The sequence below is a fragment of the Netta rufina genome (assembly GCF_964035555.1).
Source record: "Netta rufina genome assembly, chromosome: 2".
In the NCBI taxonomy this organism is placed as follows: domain Eukaryota; kingdom Metazoa; phylum Chordata; class Aves; order Anseriformes; family Anatidae; genus Netta; species Netta rufina.
The window spans coordinates 142,627,255-142,650,080 of record NC_140124.1 but is presented as its reverse complement, the minus strand read 5'-3'; the positions used below and the strand labels follow the sequence as shown (position 1 = coordinate 142,650,080).

The 22,826-nt window shown below is 36.7% G+C and overlaps 1 protein-coding gene across 3 annotated transcripts in view; it reads left to right on the top strand.

Annotated features, from left to right (window-relative positions):
* The window catches only part of CSMD3 (CUB and Sushi multiple domains 3), a gene marked incomplete at both ends in the record, with an annotated part of 670,606 nt that overhangs the window by 288,820 nt on the left and 358,960 nt on the right, over nucleotides 1-22,826 (top strand). For all 3 annotated transcript variants that reach the window (XM_084281281.1, XM_084281280.1, XM_084281279.1), the window contains one exon: nucleotides 19,937-20,058. In XM_084281281.1, the coding sequence (XP_084137407.1) occupies nucleotides 19,937-20,058 (122 nt within the window). The remainder of the gene's footprint in view (nucleotides 1-19,936; nucleotides 20,059-22,826) is intronic.

Sequence of the window (22,826 nt, the reverse complement as noted above, 5' to 3'; positions counted from 1 at the left end):
CATGTCTGTGCACAAACCATGTAGGCGAACTAATCAATCGTGCATAAATGTTATGTTGTGCAAGAAATTAATATTGTCTTGAGAACTGATGCAGCTTTGCAGATAATGAGGGCACAGGTGGTATTAAAACTCTATCTGTTATTCTTTAAAATGTCTCTTAAAGTGCTACTCTTTATAATGTTTTGTTTCCTATTTGAACAGTACAGCTAGCACTTGTTTTCATTCGCCTATATAAATGTGCACACACCAAAAAACCCACAGTAATGATATATTTTTCAAAAATGGCACATGAATATCAATTATTCAGTGTATTAATATGCTGTTCTAAACAGGAAGTTTCCAGTTCTATGAGATGCATTTGATTTGACAGCATAAATCCTCATAATTTGTTCTCACAGGGCATATGAGTGACGGAGTGTAACTGCCTGCCAAAAATGAAAGATTAGCTCTCTTTAGGAGTTATCATATAATACCAGCTGGAACTGGCACAGTATCATGTTAATGAAAGTGAAAGCTGGAATGATCCTGCAGTATTTCTGCAAAAGAAATATAACAAGACTTTGAGGAGGAAAACAGATGCATCCCTTCTAAAATATAAGCAATTTATCAACATCTTTTAGACCTTAAGACTAGTTTCCAGGACAATGCTACTCTTGAGTTCTGGCTGATTTCTGAACATTTTGATTTCTCAAAGTGACTATGAGAAACCTGTAAGACACAGTCCTCTGACACTTGTTTTTTAGCTGGAATTTTTGAAGATCATAGAAACCTAAAGTTCTGCTGGGGTGTTTTTAATTTGTTGCAAAATAATTCACCTTGTGTTCCAAATCATTAACCCACCAAGATGTCAACTAATAATTCATGAATTCTTTTTCTTGGATTAATTGCCTTTATAGTTTATCTACATTTCTTAAAATAGAATATGACATATTGGATGAGAATAAGCAAGCAGCCACAGAAACAAAAGACAGAATAACATATGATGAAAGGCCTTTCTTACTCTACCTGTTCAGGTCACTTCTACCACATATAGAATTCCTTTTTCCAACTAGGTTATCATCTCACATCAGAATTTTATCCTCTTGTACCATACTTTTACAAAAAGACAAACTGTAATGTATACTTCCTTGACAATGTTTTTGATCCAATATTTTTCCCAAGAATGCCAGTCTAGAATAACTTGCAGTTTTATACTGTTAATGTATGTGAAGTGTTATTTACTGATGAAGAAAACATTATTTTTCATTTGAGTTAGGAAAGAATTCAAGTAGAACTACAATTTTCTCTTGCATAATGTACTTCATATGATAGGTACTTAATTTCTCTAGGGTGCAGGAACACTTTAAACATTCAGTCTCCAATAAAATAATAATAATAATAATATGTATATATATATATATACCTTTTTATTTCTATTTAATGTGTTTCTGTAAGATATAAGGTCATGTCTCGTTGTTAGCTAGTGATTCCTAGCAATGATTAGGAAATGTGATATATCAGTATTGTGCAGAAAAATGTATAAATATTTTAAACCTCAGGAATGAAAACATTTTTTTTTTACTTTATGGTTTGCTGTCACTCATACCTTCAGCAAATAAAATAATTCATAGAACCACGGAATCATAGAATCATTAAGGTTGGAAAAGACCTTCAAGATCATCTGGTCCAACCATACCCCCCACCACCACCAACACCCACCAACACCCACAGGCATCACATCCAGTCTTTCCTTAGACAACCCCAGGGACAGTGACTCCACCATCTCCCTGGGATTTCTAGTGAGTGAAAATATTATACATATGAGGTGCAAATAAATTTCGTAGCATAGTGATGTCAAAGGGCAAGAGAAAACAACAACAACAACAAAACAAACAAACCCAACAAAACAGTACCCTTCCACCCTTCCTGAGAATGACAGAATGATGAAAAATGTTTAAAAGATGACATGAGAGTCTTTGAACAAGTATTTACTTCACACATAATTACAGCTGAAGTGTGTTATTTGAAAGAAGAAAATTTCTGCAGTTGTTATTTTCTGCAGTTGAATTTCCTGTCCCAAGAAATTCTAAATATATGTAGTTGTTATAACTTGACTGCTTACATTGATTTGTCTGTAGCTTCCTTCAAGAGAGAAAGTTTAAACACTTCAGGATTGACACCCTACTCATTTATGCCATGGGATTCAATATTCCCCTGTAGGGTAATACTTTGGAGCTAATTTGCAGCTAAGAGGATTACAAAGCCAACTTGCTTAAGCAGAGACAATTATCTACTTTATGAAACTATTTGCTAGTTGATAAATCTCTTCCTCTCATTTACGTTTCAGGAAATGAAACAGATAGATCTATTCACAGTTGGTCGATTAGCCTTTTTATTTTCATGCCTGCCGCTCCTGTTTTCTGCTTGCTTGTTTCTCAGCCTCTGTGAAGCATTTATGAATGCCGCCTTTCATAAGCCTGCTGGCAAGTCAGCAACAAGTTCTGCAACAAGTACAGTATTTTAAGAAAGCTCATCTAATCTGTAGAATGAAAAAGTGTTTATGAAATAATTCTTTGTATTGGAGAAAACTAAAGGATTATTTATCATTCCATTTATCATTCACATTGTGATCACCCAATTAATAAGCAGGCTACGGAATACTTTGGATTAATAGTTGAACAAGAAACAAACAGTATTATGTATTGCAGTTGGGCTCTGGAAATTTTAGAACACTTTTTTTCTTCAAGTACCATTTTGGTCATTTCATTTCACTGACTAAAGATATTTTTGTAACAAAAAAGAACTTGTGAACTCATTAGGTAGTACCTTTCATTTGATAGACTAAAGCATGCTGTAAATCTCACTTTGATTAATATGGATATATGATCAGAATGTATGTAACAAATAACCTTGCCTTATAAATGTAACCTATGTAACCTTACCTTATAAATACACTATCAAGGGCAGCAGTGACAGTGGCATCAGTAGTTGCCAGGTACTGAGATGAGTGCAAGGCTTGTGAGGCCACAAGCCTTGTCAGGGGGATTCTGGTCCCTGACACCCTCAGGCCGTGCGTACTGTGTGAGCTGTGTGTGGGGAAGCATCAGCTGTCAGGTGAGTAGTCAGCCGGCAGGTGACCAGTCAGGCAAGAGGGCTGGGTTGGGCAATGCTGGCTGAGTGTGGACAGTTCAAACCATGTGAAGCCTCATAAAACCCACTCCTAGGGAGCACCAGCAACCAGGGCTACAGACACAGGTTGCTGCCAGCTCTGCTCACCTTCTCTGCTCCCTAGAAGGTTTGGGCTGCAGCCCTGGCAGCATCCTCAACACAGAGCAATGTATTAAACACTGCTGTCAGGTCCATGGCAGCTAGTAGATGCAGACACAGCGACCACCTGACAGAATGCCCTGCACTCTACTTCTGTTCCTGTGGCATCCATGGTGAAGGGCACCATGGAGTGGAAGCTCCAATAAAGCTGTAAGAGGAGCACCCATTTGCTCACTCAGCTTCCACTACAGAATAGGTATAAGACCCTGGGTATGGTAGACAAAGGATGAAAGGGTAGAAAAGGTGATGCCAGGCTTGGATCCAGGTATTGATCTTCTGACTCTTCCTGTTTCTCCTCTCATCATTCCCTGAAACTGAATGGATAAAGGATAGCACTGCTTGTTTCTCTGATCCTTTAACCTGTTGTCCCAACACGCTGAAGTCTCTCTTGATTGCCCTTGGATTTCTGATTGAAACTTCACTTCTGCCTACTTGAAAAATTACTAATGGGTAATAATCTGAGGGTTGTACAAGGGAAAGAAGCTTTTTCTTCACATCTCTAACACAGTTCCCAGGGAGGCAGCAAACTTCCCCATGAAGTGGGCCTTCTGTTCCCTTCAGAAAGGAGTCTCCTATGACAACTACCCATCTATTTTATTTTTTTTCCTTGGTGGCAGCTGTTTTGATGCAGGGCATAGGCTGACTTGACCTTGGTGACACCTCTAAGCCAGATGAACTGTATTCCTTAATTTTGTTTGGTTCCACTTGCAGAGCCTCATACTTATTGCTCAAGAACACCTGGAAAGGTCAGGTAGTCACTGAGGAAATGCTTCTGCTGTACTGCGCAGCAGGAGCACCATTGCCTCCTATCCGTCAGGTCACTGAGTGCATCCAGGTGGAGAGAGGACAGGAAATCGTCCATACTGTGTGTCCTTTCTGCCTGTTGGGCTTCCCTCAGGGAAGGTAGGGAACAATTCCAGTATGTCTCCATCTCCAAGTCCCTGGTACTCTCCAACCTACTCACCTCCTCCCAGAGTTGTGTCAGTGAGCAGAGGAGTGCCTCCCCCTAGGCACACTTCCTGCAGGTGTGCTCACTATTGCCAACCTGTGCTGGCGTAAGAGTAGGGCACACTGTATAGCCTGGCACTTGGGTAGCAGCACATTCTCCCTGGAGCTCTGTCTCAGAAGTTGCAGTGGGTGCTGAGCTCTGAAAGGCTATAACCCTATGCTGGGCAGATACCATTGCTCCCTGGTTGAGCTGGCCAAGCTTCAGCACCCTCCCTTGATGAACTGCTGCTGTCGTGCCGATGGGATCACCATGCTCCTGGTGCTCCCTGAGGGCTGCCTTGGTATGTGTGTGGGGCACAGCCACTCTCCACTGTGTCCTAGCCTCTCCGGCTGTCGTGGTTCCGCTCGAGTGGGCAGCCGAGCTCCACCACAGCCGCTCTCTCACTCCCCCTCCTCAAAGAGGAATGGGGAGAAAATATGTGAAAAGGGCTCAAGGATTGAGATAAGGACGAGAAAATCACGCAGTAATTATTGTAACAGGCAAAACAGACTCGGCATAAGGAGATAGTAAGATTTATTGCCTACAACTAACAAGCGAGAGAAGTGAGAAAACAAAGGAAAAAAAAACCAAAAGCACCTTCCCCCCATCCACCCTCTTCCACCTCCTCCCCCCGAGCGGCGCAGGGGAACGGGGGAATGGGGGTTATGGTCAGTCTACAGCACTTCTTCTCTGCCGCTCCTTCTCGGTCACTCTCGTCCCCTGTGCTGTGGGGTCCCACCCACGGGATGCAGTCCTTGATGAACTGATCCGGCGTGGGCTTCCCACAGGCAGCAGCTCTTTCAGAACTGCTCCAGATATGGGTCCGTACCACGGGGTCCATCCCTCAGGAGAAAACTGCTCCAACCTGGCTCCCCTACGGGCAGCAGCTCCTGCCGGGTCACCTGCTCCTGCGTGGGCTCCTCTCCACGGGCTACAGGTCCGGCCCGGAATCTGCTCCGGCAGGGGTCTTCCACAGGCGGCAGCCTCCGTCGGTGCAGGGCCACCTGCTCCACCGTGGTCTCCTCCACGGGCTGCAGCGTGGAACCCTGCTCCACCGTGGTACTCCATGGGCTGCAGGGGGACATCCTGCTTCACCATGGTCCTCACCACAGGCCGCAGGGGACTTCTGCTCCGGCGCCTGGAGCACCTCTCCCCCTCCCTCTACACTGACCTTGACATGTGCAAGGCTGGTCTCTCACTCCCTTGACTCTCCCGGCTGCTGTGTGGCGCGTAAACCCACTACACCGGCCACTCTCAGAAGGAGTGCTGGCTCCTGGCGGCTCCCTCCAGTTTTCTCTGCGCAAGACACCAACCCCCCTCCCCCTCCCCACCTGCCATGATCCTTCACTGTGCTGCAGAATGCATCTGCCCTGGAGCTGATCACCTCGGTGATGAGGTGGTTAATGAAGAACAGGTATATGCAACACTGACTGGGTCAACGGTGGAGCTTGGTGGGTTTCAGTGAATGGGACTACATTTGGCTGTTGGAGAGTCACTAGTGGTGATCCCAAGGGCTCAATTCTGTGGCTAGTTCTGTTCAATATTTTAATCAATGATCTGGATGCAGGAGTGGAATGCAACCTCAGCAAGCTAAACTGGGAGGTGTTGTTGGCTCCCTGGAGAGATGAGAGGTCTTGCAGAGGGATCTAGATATATTGAAGCACTGGGAAATCAGTGTCATGACATTCAACAAAGGTAAATGCTAGGTGCTGCACCTGTGAAGGAGTAATGCCAGACACAAGTACGGATAGAGAGCTAGTGAGCAGCTCAGAAGAAAGGGATCTGAGTGTGCTGGTCGACAGCAGGCTCAACAGGAGTCAGCAGTGCGCCCTGCAGCCAAGAGGACAAACTGAATTGTAGATTGCATTTAACAGAATAGCCAGCAATCTAGAGAATGATTCTCTGGCAGTATTTAGCATTGGTGTGGTCTCACCACGAATACTGTGTGCAGTTCTGGGCTCCACAATATAAAAAGGATGTTAAGATACTTGAACACATCCAGAGGAGGGCAACAAAGCTGGTAAAAGGGCTGGAAGGCATCTCCTCAGAGTAAAGACTGAGAGCACTTATTTTGACTAGTTTGGAGAAATGGAAGCTAAATGGTAGCCTTATTGTTCTCTACAGCCTCCTGAGGAGGGTAAATGGAGAGGGAGGTGCTGATCTCTTCTCCCTGGTAACCACTGATAGTATGCACAGGAATGGCACAAAGCTTTGCCAGTGGAGATTCAGACTAGATATTAGGAAAATTTTGTTGACGGTGGGAATGATCGAACTCTGGAACAAGCTTCCTAGAGAGGTGGTTGATGCCCCACACCTGTGAGTGTTCAAGAGGCATTTGGACAATGCCCTCCAACTGAACTATTCTAATTTCTCATTATAATTTCTAAAATACTTTCACTTACATTTAGTACATTTTTGAAAAATCCACCTTTGTCTCAGTTCTGCCTGAAATGCAGTAATGTAGCTGGACCTCTTAAATGTGGTGCTGAGTAAGAATGTCTGTGTATAAATGTATATGCACACCCATATATGCAGATACGCATCATAGATAAGTAGCTCTGGAAGTTGTCTTATTATTAATAGCATCTATTTTCATATGACAACTATATGTATTCCCAGAAGATATTTGTCTAATGTTTTTTATTTCCAGGAGAAGTGCTTTTAGATCCTACTTACGCACTCCAGTCCTTTATTAGCCTTTCAAGTAGAAGATTTATTACTAATTCAAATGTGAACCCTTGTGCTGTGCTTAAACAACTTTTGTTCAATAGGCTTTTCTCCATAGAGAGCAGGTTAATTAATTCTTCTTTTCCATGGCTTATTGTGTACTTCAAGAATACTTTCTCATCTTTAAACTTACCAACAGTAGTTCAGTCAGTCCTTTATTGTTGGTTACATTTATAGACTTCTAACCTTTTTCATCATTTTCCCAACTGGTCCATGTCTTCCTTAAAATAAAGTTTCTAAGAATTGACTCTGTTTTAGAATGGGCTTTCCCAGCACTCAGTTGACAGGAGGAATTTTTCAGATTTTCACACATTTCTCTACCTATCACTGAAAAGTGGATGAAAGTGTATCATCCACTTTCACTTGTCTTTTCATAACAGTAGGATATTTTTACTTGGGTTACATTTCCATGTCACTGTAACCTCTAAAGTGTTTATTTCTAATGATTTGCTACTTATACTGTATTTGTTAATTGACTATACCTGCTTTTGTCTTTTATCCTATATTTGTCTGTATTGGATTGTATCCTACTTCAATGTCATTTTTTCAGTTTCTCATTTTCAATTCAAATTGTGTTTGTTAATATATTCACAGTCCCTCCCAGCTCTGTGTTAAATGGAGATTTAATAAGTATACTCTATTCTGCCATCTAAGGAGTTAATGACAATACTGAATGAAATCTGACCTAAGTAAACCTCTGTAAACCCCCTCTCAGTTATTCTTTCCTTTTGACAGTAAGAGTGAGAGAAGTCTAGGTTGGAAAGGACCTCTGGAGATCATCTGATCTCCTATTCTAAGCAGAGAGTTAGATTAGGTAATCCATGGTTTTCTCAAAGCAAATCTAAACTAGATACAGTGAGGGAGATTCTACCACTTCTATCAGCAACCTGTTCCTGTGTTCTTAAGGGAATTTCCCCTAATGAAACTTGTGCTCGCTACCTCTTCTGTTTCTGTGTCATCTTTTCCATAACTGTGTTTAGGTACCAGAGGACTGTGATTAGATTCTGCCTTGAGTATTCTATCTCTAGGTTGAACAAACCCAGTTCATTCAATCATTCTTCATCTGTGAAGCTCTCCGATGCTTAATCTTGGTGCATTTTCAATTTCTCAATCTTTTTTAACCATAAATGGGCAGTATGGTAGATGTGGCCTAACAAGTACCACTGAGAGTCATACATTCCTGTAACTCTTTTTCCTCTCACACCTTTATATATTCCCTCCCATTATAATTCTAAAAATTTTCTCATATAATTGTTTTATCCATGTGATGTTTAACTGAAAGGAAATAAAAATTTGAGGCACTTGAAGGACACCTCTTTTTGCAGCCTTCTCCAACAGAAATTTCTTCAACAACAAACTGTGTAAACATAGATGTTTTGTATGCCTTTTTCTCAGTCTCTTTTTTTTTTCTTTGTCTTCACAAGTAAAACATTTTCATCTTTTAAGCACTTTTTCTTTTTTTCTCTTTTCTTTACATCTTCTACTTGCACATTAAAATCATGGGTACAGATCACATGAACAAAGAGTCCTGCATTCTCTTTCAGCAACAAAACCAAAACCAATCAAATAAACTGTACTGCAGTACAGATTTTTTTTTTTCTTAGACAAGGAGTGAAGGATAAAGTGTGTTTTTAAATCTTCACTGATAAAAGGTACTTCCTGATTATTTATGATTTTGAATTTGATAAATGAAACTGCACTACATATTATGTGGGAAAATTTATTAATTCAGAACTAACATAACTGAAATGCCATCAGGAAGATAAATGTGCTACTGTTTATATTGGCAGTAAAATTAAACTCTTCAAGTATACTTTCATTTAAAATTGACTCACCAAAAATCACATACATCAGCAGCTTAACTATGGATGTGATTGTTGCCCTTGGATATTCCTGCTGTTATGCACTACAGATTTCTGAAGTTAAGGAAATCAACACCATACTTCTAAAGAATTTCAAATAAAAGCTTACATTCAAGCATCTTAAATATCATGCAGTGTATTAAGTAATGGAGTACAATATGTAAAAATGTTTCCGTTCTTAATTGGAGTGATAAGTAATTGTGAATAGATATAACAGCTACTTACAGTGAAACTTCAGGAAGACTCCTCAAAATCTCCATATTTTGAATTTACTTTATAGCAAAGTAAGCAAAGACTCATTACTGTTAGTTTCTTGTTTCTATACTGGAAGTAACTAGCTTAGACAAGAGCAGAGAAAAATATCTGAAACAAATCTGTCTGCTGCTAAATACTGTGTTTATTTAGTGTTCCTAAATACTGACAGAAATGGCATACCTCGGTGTAATATTAGACAAACATAGATTTAAATAATATCTCAGAGAGGTGAAACATATACAAGATGTCCTAAATTAAAAGATTAAAACATTCTCATGTTGTATCATCAGATAAAGAATGTACTTTCAGTGAGGATGTATAAAATACAGTTTGAAAGATTTTGTTGTACATCAGTAAAGATATAGGCATAAAAGTAAAAGCCTACGAGTCAGTGAGAATATGTCTTCCGTACAAGTATGCTTGTAAAACTTTAAAAACTATGTCCAATTAAGTTTAATGGCTTCTGCAGCCAGACGGGAACACATACTTTACTAAACAATATGGATAGTGCTTACTATCTAGACTCCTGATTTATACCTTCAACTTACCTTTGTATAGTTTGACAAGAAGAAAAATGAGAATTGCGTTAAAAATCTGTGCAAATACCTATAAATCTCAAGAGTGTCATGTAAGAACTAGTTATTAAGACAGAGCTAGTTTAATTTTTAAATTAATTACTTAATTTGTACGTATTTTTTAATTTAGATGGAGGGTGTTAATGCTTTTTAGGAGTCAAGCATGGCTAACAAATAGATTTTCTTTAGCCCTCTGAAGAAATAAGAAAGTGTTATCATCACCATTTAAGGTATAGAGAGGTAATCATCTCTATGGCAGAGAGAGATTAAATTGAGATACAGGAAATTTGTTCTAAAACAAGAAAGTATGCCTGGTTCTGAGGGGGACATGAAATCTGTTTCAAACAGATTTGTCTTTTCAAGTGTATACATATGGCAATACATGCAAGCAATGTAATGAGTTTGTAACTGAAATTAATTTTTTTAGGACAAAGATTATAATTGAATGGAAATAAGGCCACAGAAAATAACTGAGTAGAATTCAGAAATTCAGAATTAGGAGACTGGATGTCCCATAAAGGGAAATTAATATATTCCACTCTTCAGGGAGACTCGGTTCATGAGACACTGTCACTATAAAATCCAGTGCAAAAATGAAAATGAATTTTCATCAAAAAATTTTTGCATGGTAGTCAGTATTTATTTTGCCCCAGCTCATCATTGATTATTTGTTGTTGAGCTCCAAAATATTTTAACAAGCTATTTCAGAAAGTGCATCCCATTATATTCTGTGCCCGGGTATGGCAATGTTATGTCTGCGTAAGTGGAGAGGAAAGTACATTCTCCTTGAGGGAAAGCTAAAATAATTAAATACTTAAAGTACTCTGGGCAAAATAAAAGTGATATATTTTAGGAAATAATCTGGCTTTGGATAAGGGTTAGGATATATGCTTGATATTCATAATTTCTTTATATATTTGGACATCATTTAAATGCAGACATAGAGATGTTTTAAATAGAGATCCTCCTGTTGGCATTCCCAAACAGAGACAAAAGATGGGTGACCTAATAAAGCAAAAGCCTTGAATGAGAAATTCTGAGCTTGTAATTGAATTATTGTGTAACCTGGGCCATCATCAGATATCTTGAAGTACACCTGTCATGGTGTTTTCTACTGTCTGCTGCTGAGCTTCTAGAGATTTTCTTTGAAGAGTAAGCAAGGATTAAGGATTTCAACCAAAATTTAGACCATCTGAAAACAGTCCATAATTCTTAAGTGGGGATATTCTTTCTGCAAAAGTTATGAGCCTTTTCACCTCACACAGTATTGTGAAACTGAAATAATTAGTGTTTATAAATGATTTTTAAATCTTTAAGTAGAAGTCTTGCTAAATGTGAAAAACATGTTTTACTGAAATGTAGTACAGTTCTGTGACTTAACCAGAAATTAGTGATATATAAAATGTGCATTAGCTGTCACTCTTCATATATGCAACATAATATACTCTTAATTGCTCCGTCAGGCTCATAAATGTATTAAAATCTTGCTTTCTGACTGTCATGTAACTTTTTAGGCCTAATGAGGTATGATAAGATTTATCTGCATGGACAGTCTCCTATGTGAAGATTCTGAACTTTCTTGTCATTATTATTTTAGTCCTACTTTTTAATAATTGTAATTTCCAGAACATCATCTGAAGATACATTATCTAAAAGCTTACAGAAAATTGCAGGATTATATATATATTTTTTCCATTCTATGTAAATAGGATTAAAAAACAGCAAACAGTATCAGCTTCCGTATTATTACATTAAAAATATAAGTATTTTAATCTGGGGGGATAGATGTAATGAACTACATGTATTCAGTATATAGAATCCCAGAATCCCAGAGTATCCCAAGTTGGAAGGGATCCACAAGGATCATCAAATCCAACTCCTTTCTCTGCATGGGACCACTCAAAAATCAGACCATGTGTCTGAGAGTGTTGTCTAAATGCTTCTTAACTCTGGCAGGCTCAGTGCTGTGACCACTTCCATGGGGAGCCTGTTCCAGTGCCTGACCATCCACTCAACCTTTTTCCTAACATCCAGCCTGACCCTCCCCTGTCCCAGCTCCATGCCATTCCCTCAGGTCCTGTCACTGTTCACCAGAGAGGAGAGATCAGTGTTTGCCTCTCTGCCCCCCTCATGAGGAAGCTGTAGGTGACCCTAAGGCCTCCCCCCAGTCTCCTCTTCTGTAGGCTGAACAAACCAAGTGACTTCAGCCACTGCTGGTTTGTTGTTCTTCACCATCTTTGTTCCCGTCCTTTGGACACTTTCCAGTAGTTTATGTCCTTACATTGTGGTGCCTGAAACTGCACACAGTGCTTGAGGTGAGGCCATATCAGCACAGAGTGGGACAGCTCTCAACCAGCTTGCACTGCTGTGCTTGAGGCACTCCAGGATAAGGTTGACCATTTTGGCTGCAAAGACCCACTGTTGACTCATATTCAGATTGCTGTCAACATGGCAAATATCACATAATCTCAAGTCCAAAAGAAGCAAGCAACTGTGATTACCACATTAAATTCTATTCTAATAATAGATGCCAAATACCTCAATAGATTTTCTTGCACAGTTCCTGGGATGCATACACCGCACTTTAGAGACCACTGGTTTAGTTCACCTTTTGAAACTTTTAGACTTACATCTATTGTGTCTACATCTGAAAGTGCATGTTCTACACTCCTAGAAAGTGTCCTTCACCATAAGTGATGCTATTCTGAGCCAGGTCATCAGTGTTATTTAGCTTCATATTCTTATATACCTGACTAAAGTGGCAAAGCTGGGGAGAAAAAACACAGATAGGCTTTGTTCGTAATCCTTAGTCAGATCATTAAAAGAAATCATTTTCTTCTTTAATTACCACATTGAAAGATGTTCTGGGTAGGCTGTGACACATAGGTGACTTGCTCAAAACCAATGTGGTTATAGCAGCAAGCAGATTTTCTCAGGACTCCTAGAGTCTGACAGATGTTTCTACTGCACCCAGCCCCACCTGAGGCTTCCCTTTGCCCTGCCCAGGACCCCGTTTCAGCACCTGGAGCTGCTCCATTTTTCTGGCTATTTAGCCATTCACATGCATGAATATATATTGGTATTACATATGTATATACACCCACACATGCATACATAAACGTGATATATATATGAAAAGATTGTTAATGAAAGGCTTTTTTTTTTTTTTTTCCTCTACAAAGGACGTTGATGGGAATTTTAGCCGTGCTTTAACTTATACTGAGTTTTCGCCTTGTCATTTTAAACTAGCATTCTCACAGTTCTGTTCTTCTGTGTCTGATTTCCTCATATATTTTGTTTCTTTTGTGCATTTTTTTCTTTGTATACTGTGCAAGCTAGATCAGCAACAAACAAACAAACAAACAAAAACATTTATTTTAAATGCAACAATGAAAGGTCATCTCATTCTGGAAAATTTCACTGGAGGTTTTTTTTTTTTTCAATAGTAGTATTTGTTTACTGTAATACACTCTTAAAATACTACTTAGATCTATTTTTTTTAATTCTACACTATTTTTTTTTATTATTCTGAAATGTGTTGTTGATATACAGCATGAGATATAAAAATGACAAATCTACTGTCTGAATAATTAAATTCATACAGTATCCATAAATAATTTCAGAATAGCAATGGCTGTCAGATGTAAACAGAACTTTAAAAAATCAACCAAAGAGTAATAATAATAATAAATCTTGGTTTTTCTTTTTCAAATTAGAATACATAAAAGAAAACTATAGAAATACCCCCTTTTACTGTTTTAAAGTAAGGTATAGTCAAGATTACTTTGCAAACAGTGAGGTTCTGTTTTTCACAACCTAGTTAAGTTGAAAAGCTGAAATGTTATTACAAAAACAAACAAGCAAACAAACAAAAAACTATTATTTGCCATTTTCACATATGTACTATTAATTAAGAATAGGGAGATTTTTATGGAAGCTTCCAAAGACAAAATTTTCTAAAGGTTAGTGACTAGTGATTTTTTTTTTTTAATTTAGAATGACTTTTTTTTTTTTTTCATTCCTTGAATCTTAAAACATGGACAAAGTTTGGTCTAGCTACTAGCTGGTAAGACCTTAGTGTATTATTGTATGCTAAGATGCTTGTTCTTTTCTGCATTTAATATATAAATTCATTCTCTACATCTATACATACATATGTACACACGTTTATATTCTTTATAAGAACTGTGATGGAAATATCTGTAAGTTCATTATTTTATCTTTTTTCTAGTTGGTTAACTGCTTTTCACGTTTTCCCATTTAGGTGGTTCTCAGTGATTGGCCTTGCTAATAGCTCTTTGAAAATCCAAATAAAGTCTGTCTATCTGGTTAACGTTACCTTATAATCATATAATCTGGCAAATTTTCCATGGAAGTCTAATAAGCTGAAATTTCCTCTTTTACACATTGTTCTGAGCTCTTTATTGCACTCAGGCAAATCATCAGTTACATTTTTTTCAATAGACTGCATATCTTTAATCAGTTTTCCTGTACTGAAGGTTTCCCTTGTTTGTTTTTGCTCTCAGGATGATGTATTGCTGCTTATGTGTTTTAGTGGTGATGTTAGATTTTTTAAATGAAAGTTTCTACATGACTTGTGCAACAAATATAATCTCTGATTGTTTAACTGTTTTACTAGGTTCAGTAAAAACTCCAAAAAAGGAGATTTATTTTCTTTAATATTAATTTATCCTTGTTGATTTTTATTTTCAATTGTAGTTCATTGTTTTCTCTAAATTTTATTTTCCCTTAGAGTTTATAGATATATGCACGTACTTCCATATGTATAATTATCATTCATGATTTCTCAGTGTGGTCTTAAATTAACTATGTAGCTTTCACATCTCTGGCAGTTAGAAAGCACACATATGCATTGTTAGAATGAGTTTCAATTTTTTAAAACAACTTTGGAAACAGATAAGGAAATAGATAAGTAAACACCTCAGGAAGTTAGACATTTAGGAAATCTCTTAAGTGACACCAATGACTTTGTAATTTAAAAAATACTTCCTTTTTAATAGATATATTGGGTTTTTTATTTCCTATGAATATATATGTCTCCTATGGACATAACTCCATTAACTGCAATGGTCATCTATTTATTTTAAAGAAATTGAAAATAGATAAGCATTAATTTTCATCTATTGAAAATTTATAGGTCAGAGAAAAAAAATCTTATTCCACTGGAAATATTCTCCCTTCGTATCTTTGATCATATTAATTTTCTGATGCTCACTAGCTGTGACAACAAGCCGGATATCCTACAAATTTTGGTTCAGGTTTCATAACTACATCTTTGTATGTATCATATTTGATTAGCTAAATTAATTGCCATACTGATCATGTTGTTTTCTTACTTCATAATAATCTCAAATACAAAATTCCTGTGCGTATCTGTGCATATGAGTAAAACTCATAATAACTTCTGAAGAGCAGACTGGTATTTTGAAATGGCGAAAGCTGTCACATATTTCTTCTGTCTCTCACCAAGAGCTGCTTCAACGCTCAGAAGACAGTGTAGTCTTATGAGTCTTTTTTTATCTGTAACATGTAAAATTAATTAATGATTTTTTTGTGTGTGTTTACAGTATGTCTGCAATCAGATGTGGTACTGTAAGAAAATGGCAGTTTTCACAAACATATAGTGACTTAGTAAAAGCCTTATTAATTCTAAATGGCAGATCATACATACCGATGTGTAATAATTTGCTTGTAGATGGGTGCAGTAAAAATCCCTTTTTTATGAAAAATATTAAAGGTCAAATTTGATCAGTCTCATATTTGTATTTTACTGAGCTGCTACTGCTGTCACTGAGTCAGTGAAGTAACTGCTTATGTTATGTTTAAAGGTAGTGAGTTCAATATACATCTGTGACCATAAGCTGCTAGTATAAATTTAAAAATGTTTGTTTTTAAAGATGTTAGACATCCATGTCTCTATGCTCATGTATTTCCAAATTCTGTATTAAATATTCAGAAGCACAGTCAGAACTAATCTTCAAATGCATATATTATCTCTATTGGAATGGTAATCTAATTCATGCCTTTAAATCAGTTCCAAAAAAATAAAGAGATTTCTAGCTGGTTAATATTGAATCAAAGCCAGTACAGAAACCTCAGAAGACACAGGAGTAAACTAGGAAAGAACTAATTGGTTTCTTGGTAGTAATAGTGACTCATTTCTTGATATTCACGCTAGTATATTTCAATTACTGGAAAATGCAACAGCTCAGATTTTGACTAGTGTTTTGAGGCTAGCTTGTACTGTGATCTTGAAGTAGTAAATAATGAATTTTGACAGATTTAAAATCCTTCAAAAATAGGCATCATATATGTCTATATTAAGGAATCTTCTTATGTCAAAAAAACTTTCTCATGATGAATCTGAATGCCTGTGAAACTCCCATTCTGCATTGTATTTTGGAAACAGGTACCCAATCATACAAGTGACTAGCCTATATTAAGGTTGTAAAGTAGGGTTCTCAAACCTCTAAAATGTGACAGATTCAACAAATTAAGGAAAAGGCATTGTGTTGTTAACTTACTGCTATACATTTTTTAATATGTAATATAACACTCTCAACGCATGCAAAAAGCTTATAGAATGTTCAAAGAGCTGAAAGTCTTTTTTTTATTTGAATAAGCCTTTTTGCAGCTGCTTGTCTAGAATGTAATACCAGACAGCTACATTGCTATCAAAGTTGCAGTTCCTACCTGTGTTTACATAAAACACCACCACCGCTACAATCTATAGTTCTTAGCATTACTTCTATACAAATTTGTATTTCCTAATTTTAAGATTTTGTTTACATTCTAAATGAATGCAGAATCTTTTTGCTTGTCATGTATTGCTAACTTGTGCTACGATTTATTAGGACAGAAGAACAGCACTTAGGTTGTTCCCTCATTTTCTCTCTCAAAAAAAATCATGTTCATAATATCTGTTATACAGATAATCAGTTTTCTTGCAAAACATATAGTGTCCTGTGTCCCATCTTTTAACTGTCACCCATTTCATTTGAAAAAAAGGCAAGTAAAATTGGGATAATCTAAATTCCTCTGTGCCTAACTCCATACAGTCCCTTATGGACAACTATCTACATGAGAGGAAAAAATAAGTGTTATAGATGATGTTACCATTTTAAATAAAGAAGTAACATCTGACATATTTTACTTCAAGTATCCCAACAATATTATTTCTAACAAAGGGGGTTGCCAGAGAACATGGTGTAAAAATTCATCAAAATTAGTAATTTCCTCTATTAAGTGATGACAAATACCAGGAAAGTGGGTAACACAATAATTCTGAAGGTGATGTATGTGATTTTTTTTTTTTCTACATATTGTTTGATTTTTAACTTCAGCATTTCAACTTGAAAATAAATTGTGACGCTTTCTTCTGGAAGAAAATAAAAACAACATAATTGTGTTGGAAATTATTGATGCATGCACTGAAAAAGAAAGTAAAAAATCTGTCATTAGCAATCTTTTCTCACAAATATAAGAATATCAGTTCTGTGTTCCCATATTTAGACATGTCTGCAGAATTAGCAGCACTAGCTCCTAGTACATTTATTTATTTGCATTTTACAAAACAGTCTTCAGGAAATCAGTTTCTTACTGTTTCTTACAGTTTGTTTTCCTTTTAATTAACTTTTTTTTCCCCCCATGTTTCTAAAACCTTGTGATTTCAGTCCCTGCTTATTAAACTTTATGGAGGAAATGTGTATGTGTGCTTTACATAATTCAGCTGCCAAACTGCATATAATGTATAATCTAATTTTAAAAGATTAACTTAATGTATTTCTCAGGTCATGTTAGCTTCCATTTATCAGTCCTATATTCTCATTTTTGAGAATATTCTCAAATATATATGATACCCATTTGGCATGGGTAAATAACATGACAGCATTTGGAAATTGTTAATCTGTTTTGCATGTTTACCAGTTGAAAATACAGATAGCTGAACTAAAGTTGACTCAAACTATTCATCTGACATATTCTTTATTTGGTTAGCAGATGGTTAGTAGAATTATCTATTTCAACAGTAGTTACTTTTGCAACTTTCGGCTTCTCTGTAAGCTTTGCTCATGTTAAACGGACTTACTCATGTGAAGAACTGCATAAATCTTCTCAGTCAGTACTTCCAAAATTCAGTGAGAACAGTTTATTTTTTCACCTACTTTGCTTACGCCTTGCAGTGCTGCAAGAACCGTCACAGAACCATAATGGCAGTTCACAGACAGGCAAATTATCTTGTGAGCAACTGCTAGAATTCATAAGGGTGGTCAGGGAATGTCTTGAAACAAGGACGTAGGAAGTATTTTAAATTTTCAAAAAATAAAACAGAGAATTTATGTAGACCAAGTGGACTACAATAGTCCAGGAGTGGTTTTCAAATTATCACTGAAAGCTAAACAAAAAATCATCTTAGTTTTGTAGTACTTACACTACATTTCCTGTACTCTGCAGCCCTTCAAAGGCTGCAGTGGTTGATAATGAATCTTCATGTGATCAGAGGCAGATAACTTGGGATGCCTGTTGAAATAAAGACAACCAGTAAAGGGATAAAAGAAGCAATGATGATATTGAACAAGAAAATACAGTGTTGACATGCAGAGGGGCAGACAAATTACTGGGAAAATAAATTATTTATTTACTTATTTTTTAATTTGCAAACTATGGGTTATAGACTAGAAAATAAAATATAAGCATATTATAACTGTAATATATTAGAACATTGGTTTCAGTGCAGTTATACTGATGCTTGTCAAAAAACACAGATGTGATTTATTCATCAGTTGCCTGAAAAATGCCATTACAGACTATAGTATTGATGATAATCTTGAAAGTCTTTTCTAACATAAATAATTTGATGATTCTTTGACGGGTAAAGGTGGTGCAAATTGTGTGGCAGTACTGAAGAAACAATGTGCTTGTCACATTTGATTGTCTTTTCTAGTAACCTTAATTTTTTCTTCCTCTCTGACATATTTAAAATTGTATAGTATATGAAGAAAAAATGTCACAGTAATCGATCACCAGCATTGTTTTCCTAAGAATTTAGGAAGTTTTTCATGTTCTAGGTATTGCTTGTGAATTTGTATGGTGAAAAAAATGGTGCATAAATAATTCCCACTGGAGATTCCACATAATCATTCTATGAATGAGCTCTTTTAACAGGGTCATATTTATCAGGAGATTTTCATACAGCGGCAGAAGTTTTCATATAGCTGCATAAGTGTAAGAACTGTATACTAGCAGAAATGCAGTAAAGGCTAGAACCAGAAATGAGCCAAAATGCCTAAGGAGTTTTTTTGTTTTGTTTTGTTTTGTTTTGTTTTGTTTTGTTTTGTTGTGTTTTTAAGGAGTGGTTAGCTGTGTGCTTCCATTTTGAATTACATTATTTCTGGTGACTAATGGGGAAAAAGGATAAACTAGTCTGGATCCAGGAAAAAACAAGTGTGCATTCAACAAAGATCTAAGTATTAAGGAGCCAACAATAAAGGCCTTTCATTGGCTTCAGCAGGCTGAAGTTAGTGCCTAAAATTCTTCAGCAGAAATGTCCCTGTTTCTGTCCTTTGAGGTATTTGTGATGTTAGATGCAACCTAACGTAAATAATGGTATCAGTTGGGTTGTGGGTTTCTTGTTTTGTTTTGTTTTTATGATATACTACTGTAAATAACTATACAGACTTTAATTTGTCACTAAATGTTATTTACAATCCTTAAAAACAGATAGCACTATTTTGTATAAGACTTTTACACATTTCCTTTAAAGTTTCTAGGAAAAATATAGACATAGTCATACACCAATAAATAAACAAACAAAAATATACAGTGATAAGAGTGATCTTGGTGTTCTACTTCATAACTTCTTGTCTTTCAAGAAGGTAATAGCATAAACTTATTAAATTCTTTTTAACTATTCAATCTAAACTGTTATTTAAAGTAAATAGAGCAATTTATCTTAGTATAGCTTCTCTTTTCACTCCAAGTACATTAGTTTTTTGAAAGAAAAGCTTGGACACAAGCGAAAGTATATTTTATTTTGTTAGAATAACTAAACATGAGTCATTCCATTGTCTCGTATTAGGTGGTTCTATTTTTGCTCAATGGTATTTTAATCCTTTATATCTTGATTAACTTAAATTAGAGCTTGTTTTATGATACTGCTACATGCATTTCATATTTGAATTAAAATGTGAACTTTCTTTTTGCAGTTAAGACTTGTGGATCCAATCTTCAGGGTCCTGGTGGCACTTTCACATCACCCAATTTTCCATTCCAGTATGACAGCAATGCTCAATGTGTGTGGGTCATCACAGCTATCAATACTAATAAGGTAAGTTTAACATTATGGTTTTGCTTTAAAAATAAATGCCACAAAATCATAATTAGGCCATGCCATTTGTTACTAATATGTTTTGTTTCCACAGTTCAGCTGCTGTATGTGGTACATTGCAGAAATTTCTATGAAATGGCTGATATTAGATGGGTATGGACAGATGTTAAAACATGTTGTTTTTCCTAAGAGTGTTTTACTTTTTGTATGCCAAGTAGTTGCCATCATGTTTTTATATCGTTCTCGAAATGAATTCCCAGAAGAAATTACCTATGGTATGAAACAATATCATGGGTCCACAAATATTGTGTTACTGTTAGTAGAGCTGCACTGTGTGTAAAAGTGCTTGCACTGTATTTGTCATCAGACTGCGTGAGAAATCAGTGAAATTCATGAATTCAGTTTTACTTCTTGAAGGACTATTATAAAGTTGTATAACTTATTCCACTGTCTGAACTGTTTATTGAAATCTCACACACTTTATACCTACAGTTTATACCAAAGCACTAGGATTTCTGATAATGCCAGATGAGTCAAATAAAAGCAATAAAGCTAATTTATGATACCAGTTGTCCTTAATTCCAACAAATAGGCACCTGGCAGCAATGACCGTATTTCTAGGTGAATCACTTCATCTTAACTGAGAGTAATGGACTTGTTTAGAAGTAAAACAAAAGAAATTAACTGTATAGTTTAGGAATGTTTTATCAATGTCTGTGTTTGCTGCTATCAGTAGTATGTTCTACCTCTTCGTTTCTTTTCTGTGTTGCCATCTGCATCACACCCCAGGAACTGATCACAGAGGCTTTGAAGGCCTCCTCATCCACACTGAATTTATTAATCATGAAGCAGCGAAAACATGATCACGTTTCAAAAGCCATTTGACTACATTGTTAGATTTCTCTCTCTATTCTGTCCTGTGTGGAAGAGTCTGTCTCCAGCCACTTTTGTGTTCCACTTTGGAAGAAGAAAAATGAATATTTAATCAAGTGACTGGAATATTCATAATGGAAAGGGTAGATGTTTTTGGTGGGAGTTTGGTGATATTGAGGGGATTGTTTGTTTGTTTTATACTTGTTCTATTTAATCCAGTTTATCCAATTTATAGGTCTTTAAAAATCTGTCAAGAGGTCCTGAAAGATGATGCAGAGAGCAATAGTTGTCTGTCCTCCAGGTGACATTGTATTTGCAGTTTCAGAAATGTTTCCAAAGCTCCATTTCTCTATCCAAAAGAAGCTTAATGTTTTTATATTTTTTTATTTTTATTAATCAAAACCCCTTGGGAACAAGATTAAATTTATGCATATCTAGAATTTCTGAGAGCAAATTCTGTCAAATTTGGTGGTGTACAGAATTTAATATCCTGTTCTTTAAGGAAGTTAAGTGCAGTTCCTACAATTTGAACACGTGATCTAAATATTTGGTTTGAAAACTATCATTGAGCTATTGTATAGAATTAAATGAAGACCCTTTAGGACATATTTTTACTTAAAATACGTTACTTTCTTAAATCCAGCAAGAGTATGCCTACATAAAAAAAATCATGTGAGAATGACTTTAAGCTCACAATTAGTATGTACCATCTGGCAAATCTCAAGTGGCTCCAGAGTTAAGATATTAATGACTTGAAGAGGTTTAAGAATTACACTTTTGGACAGAAGCATTTATGTCTTAATAATGCCATCCTTCATCTTCCTCACCAATTCATAACATGATGATGCCATGTTATCTGCAAAACTCCAAAACTTTGTTGCGATCAAAAGTACTTCTCACTGGCGCACTCAAAAGCATTATTCATCAGTATTGTTTTCCTTACACATTTCCACTTTTTGTTTTAAGAAATTTTGGATTTAAAGTTGAGTGCAGGAAAGTAAGAAGTGAGCACATTTTGTCTCCAATTGTTTTGGAATCCTAGAGTCACTGAATGGTTTGAATTGGAAGGGACCCTTAAAGATCATCTAAGTCCAAGCCTCCTGCCATGGGCAGGGACAATTTTCACCAGATAGGTTGCCTAAAAGCCTATCCAGCCTGGCCTTGAACGCTTCAGGGAGGGGTCATCCACAACTCCTCTGGGCAACCTGTTCCAGTGTTTCACTGCCCTCAAGTGGTGAAGTCAGCATGGTTCACAGAGTCACAGAATAAATGAGGTTAGAAGGGACCTTTGGATGTCATCTTTTCCAACCCCCCTGCTCAAGCAGAGACACGTAAGAGCTGGTTGTCTAGGACCATGTCCAGATGTGCTTTGAATATCTCCAAGAAGTGAAACTCCACGGCTTCCTTGGGCAACCCGTTCCAGTGCTTATTTCACTTTCATAATGAAAAAGAGATTTCCTCGGTTCAGACAGAACCTCCCGTGTTTGCATTTCAGTTTGTTCACTTTCTTCTTATCCTGTCACTGGACACCACTGAAAATGAGTTTGGCTCCATCTTTGATCCATCCTCCCTTCAGATATTTATATGCATTAAGATCCCACTGAGCCTTCTTCAGGCAAACATAGTTCCTATGCTTCTTTGGTTCTGTAAATCGAAGTATCAACTCTTGCCTCTAGTGACACAAATTCACAGCTATGAATTGTTATCACAGCTTAAGCATGCTAAAACTGACTTTGGCCAAGAGAAAACCAAATAATTCTGAGATGCTTCTTGTCAGGTCAGTACAAATCCTGAAGGCTTTTACTAGTAATGGAAAAAATCATACTTGCTAGTCTGCAATAAAACCTAGTTCATACTGTTTAGCTTAAATAACATGTGGGATGAGATAGTGTCAG